This window comes from Miniopterus schreibersii (assembly GCF_964146895.1).
Source record: "Miniopterus schreibersii genome assembly, chromosome: 15".
NCBI classification, from domain to species: Eukaryota; Metazoa; Chordata; class Mammalia; order Chiroptera; family Miniopteridae; genus Miniopterus; species Miniopterus schreibersii.
The window spans coordinates 21,871,613-21,877,612 of record NC_138115.1 but is presented as its reverse complement, the minus strand read 5'-3'; the positions used below and the strand labels follow the sequence as shown (position 1 = coordinate 21,877,612).

The 6,000-nt window shown below is 47.4% G+C and overlaps 1 protein-coding gene across 2 annotated transcripts in view; it reads right to left on the bottom strand.

The window, feature by feature from the left end:
* Positions 1–730: 730 nt before the first annotated feature.
* SLC6A11 (solute carrier family 6 member 11) overlaps positions 731–6,000 on the bottom strand; it is a 106,983-nt gene continuing 101,713 nt past the window's right edge. For both annotated transcript variants that reach the window (XM_081159322.1, XM_081159323.1), the window contains one exon: positions 731–3,197. In XM_081159322.1, the coding sequence (XP_081015448.1) occupies positions 3,045–3,197 (153 nt within the window). In that variant the 3' untranslated portion in view covers positions 731–3,044. The remainder of the gene's footprint in view (positions 3,198–6,000) is intronic.

Below are 6,000 nucleotides of genomic sequence, written 5' to 3'. Positions count from 1 at the left end.
AAACCTCAGACACAAATTTAGAGATTTTGTCTAAGTCTGAGAATATCAAAGATTTAGAGCTTAAGAACAATTTATTCAGGATAATAATAGCCAGTGTGAACCCAGAGTTTTATCCCTCACCCTCGGAGCTCACAGGATCCTCAGAGATGAGCAAACAGGCTGGCAGGGGCAGAGCCTAGAGCCAAAACTGGGCTGCATGCTCCAAATCCCCATCTCTTTCTCTCCATTGCACCCCGCCCCCGACATGCAGGTCTGCCTATGAGGACTGGTGCATGAGCTCTGTGTCAGCTGTGGTTGTTGCTATTGTGAAGTGGCTATCACCTACTTTGGGGCTTTGCAGCACAAGACACAGTAAGGCACAGTGATTAAGAGACTGGATTTTGAGGTCAGACAGACCTGACTTCTCTTTCTGGTCCTGCTGTTTACTAGCTATGTGACTCTGGGCAAGTGACTTGACTTCTCTGTGCCTTTCCCATATCTGTAATGTGGGGCAAGTAATATATAAACAAAGTAGGGGAAGTGCCTACTTTATGGGGTTGTTGTGAGGATTAAATAGATAACTTGTAAAGCACTTAGCACACATGAAAGGAAGTGTGAGCTCCTGAAACACCAGAGTGTTTCTAACTTGTAATCCCCAGTTGAGACTGCAACCTCCAAACAAGGAGTCAAGATGCTTTTGCAGAAATATCGTGGTAACAAGAAACAGGAAGAAATGAATACCACTTTGCTTATAGTTCATTCATTCCTTTAATTTTTAAAAATGAGTAAGCAGACAATTGTGTGCCCTTTGAGTACCCAATAAAAATGTTCATTATGCAAAACAGTACAACCTTTATCATTTTTAATAATACTGTAAATATCTCAGAAAGGATGTATTGTTTCTAATGAATATCAAAAAAGTCTTCACAATGATGTTTCCCCGGCCCCCACATTTCCCTCCCCACCCACCCCAAAGTTACCCAAACACTAGTAGGAAATTACAAAAAACAAAGAACAAAGAACAAAGGCCCTCCCTCCACCCTGCCCCGTTAGTGATGTTAAGTGAGTGAAAGGTTAAGTGCTGCAGGTATGTACAACGCAGTGCGTGCCAGGAGAGGCTGGGGGCTGTGCATCGGTGAGAGCCTGTGGGGGGAGAACCAGCAGCAGCAGCAGCAGCAGCGGGGAGATGCCCTCCCCAGAACGTGTTGGGAGAAGAGCAGACTACAAGGGACGCGAGCAGGTGGCTCAGCTGAGCCCTGATCTTCCTGGGTCTGTTTCCTGGGTCGACCAGATCTAAGAGCTCAGGGAGAGGCAGGGCAGGCCTGGGCTGTGTGGGCAAAAGGGGGACCAGAACCAGGAGTCCCGCCTGCCTGGGCGGTGCTGGACATCTCTCCCAGCAAACTCAGGCTCAGAGTGGGGCGCCCAGAGCACAGAAGCTGGGAGTTTGGTAACTTTGGGGCGAATCAAACACAGGTTCATTACAGGAAACTTGAGCCCTAGTTTGGACAAAGCTTGCATTTCCACCAAATGAAATTAGGGACATAAGGAATCAAGAATGCATCTTCCCTGTCCCCGAACAACTCAGAACCCAAGGCAGAGGCTTCATGTCAAATGCAGTTAAAGAAAAAAGAAAGAGAGGCCAGCCAGAGAGGCCTGCAGTGAGCCTGCCTCCCCCCGACCCCAGGCCTGCACCGAGGACGGACAGGGAGCCCAGTTTCCCTGGGAGGGAAGCAGGTGGAATGGCTCCCCCAAAAAGGGTAGGGAAGAAGCTTCCATGAACGCTCCAAGGTTCTGCTGGTGACAGGGATGTGGAGGAATCCGAGGGGTATCAGGACTGGGGGAAGAGAGGAGGGCCTGCCTGGGACCACCAGAGAAGACATGGTAGGGGCATGAAGACGGAGCCAGAGGATGACACCAGGCCCCAGGCCCCAGGCCCTCTGTAGCTCCTTGTCCTAGGAGGCCGGTGGAAGATCCTGCAGTGCTGATCCTGGCGGGGACAGCGGCAGGACAAACAACCGCAAGCACAATAGAGGCTGCTTCCTAAGTCCCAAAACCAGCCCCCAGGCAACTCGAGCCAGCTCCGGGGAGGATGGGGCAGAGCTGAGGGCTAGAGCAGACGGAGCAGGAGGGCCTGACATGGGGCCAGGACCTGGCTGATCTCCAGAGAACGGACCGCTCATGGATGAAAACAAACTTGAGTTTTGGGGAAAACACACATCACCACCACACTGTTCCCATGATAAACCTGATTTAAAATAAGCAGGTGGAGGGTGGGTGCAAGGAGACTGCCTGAGAGTCTTCAGAAGAGCCCAAGATGAACGGCAGGTCTGCAAGCCAGCGAGGCATGCAATGAGAATCTCCAAGAGATGCCGCCAGGCCCAGAAAGGCCTCGGGATCACCTGATCCTACCCTCCCATTTAGGAGACAGGGGAACTGAGGCCCAGGGAGTGCAAGGGAGTGCCCAAGGTCACCTAGTAGGCTCAGGGTGGATGTGTGCCTGCAACCCCGGAGTCCTGAGTCCGGTGGAACTTTTTCTTCTCTGACATAGCCTTGCTGTCTGCAAACCCACTTCACTGCTAAGAGGTTGGGGATGGGAAAGGAAGGGTTTGAAGGAAAAGCCCCCCACCCCTGGGGATGTGGAGGAGGGAGAGCAGCAAAGGTCAGGGACAAACAGGGGACATGGACTGACTGGTTAAAAGGCTGACAGAGGAGGACAGGAATCACTCCTACCCCACCTGTTCACAGCCTGAGTATAAAAATTTGACGATATGATACATTTCTTCTAGAAAACACTGGTTAAAACCGTCCTAGCACAAGAAGATTCTGCTAGTCCCTGTACAGTATTAACTCTTCGAAATGTTACTTACAAGATGATTGGGGGCAAGCGAGGAGGGGAATGTGACTTTAAACCAGAGTGTACACGGCCACCTTAAAATTAACTTGTTAATAAGTCCTGTGCAAAAGGAGCAAGCCTCTATCATTAGGTGAAGTACGTTTTTCAGGTATTCATTTATACACACGGGAAGGAGAAGGAAGCAGAGGCATCCGAGGTGGTGGGTGGACACTCAGAAGTGCGTCTCCTTTTCTGTGATGGCTGCAATGGTCCCATCGCCCTTGAGTTTGGTGTCACAGTCATTAACCATCACCGTCCGTGGGCCTGCCCCAAGCTTGCCCCTCATTTTCAGATCAGCACTGGGGATCACCAACTTCCGGAATTTCTAGGTGGTTGGAGAGAAGAGCTGTCTGAGAGCAGCTGGGAAGAGTTTTGGGTGACTGATTTCTCATGATCAAGGTTCTGTTTTCTCTTTCAGATCCTGCCATGCCTAAGGGGCTGAACCTATGTTGCCCAAGTGGGGTTAACAGGCAGACTCATCTGTGCTGAACACCTCCTGTGTGCCAGGCATGGCACCAGGTTCTTGACACAGGACAGGGGTTAAAAGCATGGGCTTGGGAGCCAGGTGCCCGGGTTTGAACCCCAGATCTACAATTTAACTGGGCCAAAAAATGTAACCTCTCTGTGCCTCAGTTTCCTCATGTGTCAAACACTGGTATCTGCTTTCTAGGATTACTCAAAGGCTCAGGATAGTTGATTTACCCATAGATTAGCACAGAATACATATCCTCACAGCCATTCTCTGAGGTAAGGACCATTGACCCCATTTTTCCTTCCAGATCCTTCCTGTCAGTTGGCAGAACCTTCTGGAAATGGAGGGAGGTAAATTAACTGATACAAGTTCTCCTAGTAAGGAAGGCCTGGAAACCAGGTCTGACTACCTCCAAAGACTTCAGTTTTTAATAAGCCCTGCCCTCTGTGCATGCAGATATGTGAGCTTAGGAAGACAGAGGGAGCTCAGCAAAGTAACCTCTCCTTCCTTCCTTCCTCCCTCCCTCCCTCCCGTCCCCTCCCCTCCATGCCAGGCCTGAGAGAATCTCCGAGGACTCTCCAGGAGACACTGGCATTTCTGAATACCAAAAGACCTCTGTAAGGCTGGGCAGGGGCCTGCAGTGGCCAAGGCGTTAGGGCTGCAGGACCACTCTCCTCTGGACATGTTTGATCCCAAATCAGGATTACCCAACTGCCCTTGACCTACATTCCCTGCAGGTGCCAAGGAGCCTGACTTGCTCTGGGAGCACAAGCAACCTTGCACCTTCTGGTTAAATGCATAGTTTTTTCTGGAGCCCAGGCCCCTTGGTGAGCAAGCAGGCTAAGCGAAGCCGATTCTGAACAAGCAATTTCATTTGGGTGTCTGTGCGCACATACACATATACTCCCATCTCCTTCTGACCTTGTCCTAGGAGACCAAGGTCAACCCCTCAGATCCCTGGGGTGTGGCACTGGGGGAGAGACAGGGCCCTGCAATGAAGTGCGGCTAGTCAAGCAGAGGAATGAGCCCATAAAGCTCAGAGGATGAGAGCACAGGCTTCAGAGTTTCTGTTTCACCACTTAGAGGCTCTGTGCCCTTGGGTAAGTTGCTTCACTTCTCTGTGCTTCAGCTTTCTCATCTGTGACATGGGGACAATAAGAGCCAGACCTCACAAGATTGCTATGAGGATTAAATGGCTCAGTGTTTATAAATGGCTTAGAATAGTGTCTGGCACGCTGCAAACAGTTTGCTAAATGAGCGAGAAACTGACTCAAACCATCTGATCCACCAGCAGGTGGGAAAGGAGAGTAAATAGAGAGCAAGTGCTCTGGAAATAAGATGGCTTGTGTTATAATTCAATCTGCCACCCAGAGACCACACACTGTACCATTCCATTGAGAGGAAGCATCCAGAACAGGCAAATCCATGGAGATAGAAAGATTTGTGGTTGTCTGGGGGTGGGAACAGGGTTAATTGTGAAGGGGCATGAAGGATCTTAAGAAGGTGATGAAAACATTCTAAAACTGATTCATGGTGATAAATGCACTATGTTGAAAGTTACTAAAAAAAAAATTGAATTGCACACCCCAAATGGGTGAATTTTATCATAAACATACTTCAATACAATTGTTTTAGAATTTTTGGCTTCCACTATGGAAAACAGTATGGAGTTTCCAGAAAAATTAGAAGTAGAACTACTATATGATCCAGCAATTCCACTTCTGGGTATTTATATGAAGAAAAACATTAGCTCAGAAAGATATATACACCCCATGTTCATCACAGCATTATTTACAAAAGCTAAAACATGGAAGTAACCTAAGTAAGCTAAGTGTACATAAATGGATGAATGAAGAAAGAAAACATCTCTCTCTCTCCTTTTCTCCCTCTCATTCTCTCTCTCTCTCATACACACACAAACAGAGGAATATTATTCAGCCATAAAAAAGGAAATATTGCCATTTGTAACAACATGGATGGACCTTGAGGGCATTACACTAAGGTAAGTCAGACAGAGCAAGACAAATACTGTATGATTTCGCTTATATGTGGAATCTAAAAGACAAAACAAAACAAACAAACAACTGAGTTCACAAATATAGAGGACAGATTAGTGGGTGGGCAAAATGGGTGAAGTGGGTCAAAAGATACAAACTTCCAGTTATCAAATAAATAGGTAAGTCCTGGGGATGTGATGAACAGCATGGTGACTATAGTTAACTAATACTGCACTGTGTATTAAAAAGTTGATGAGAATAGACCTTAAAAGTTCTCATCACAAGAAAAAATGCTGTAACTATGCATAGTGATGGATGTTAATGAGACTTATTGTGGTGATCATTTCACAATATATATAAATACTGAACCATTATCTTGTACACTGGAAACTAATATAATGTATATCAATTACATCTCAATAAAAAACTTTGGTTTGCTAATTTTTGGCTGTGAGACACTCATTTTTGGTTGAGTGCCAATTTCTCTGAGCTTCAGTTTCTCTACCGATTTAAATGCAGAAAATGATGGCAGCGCCCTGGTCTGCTCTGAGGACTAACAGATATACAGTATGTAGAGGAAACAGCAGGGTGATGACATGGGATAGGTGTCAGTCCCCAAATGTCAGATCCTCTTCCTTTGTCCTGGGAATTGGGTCCTT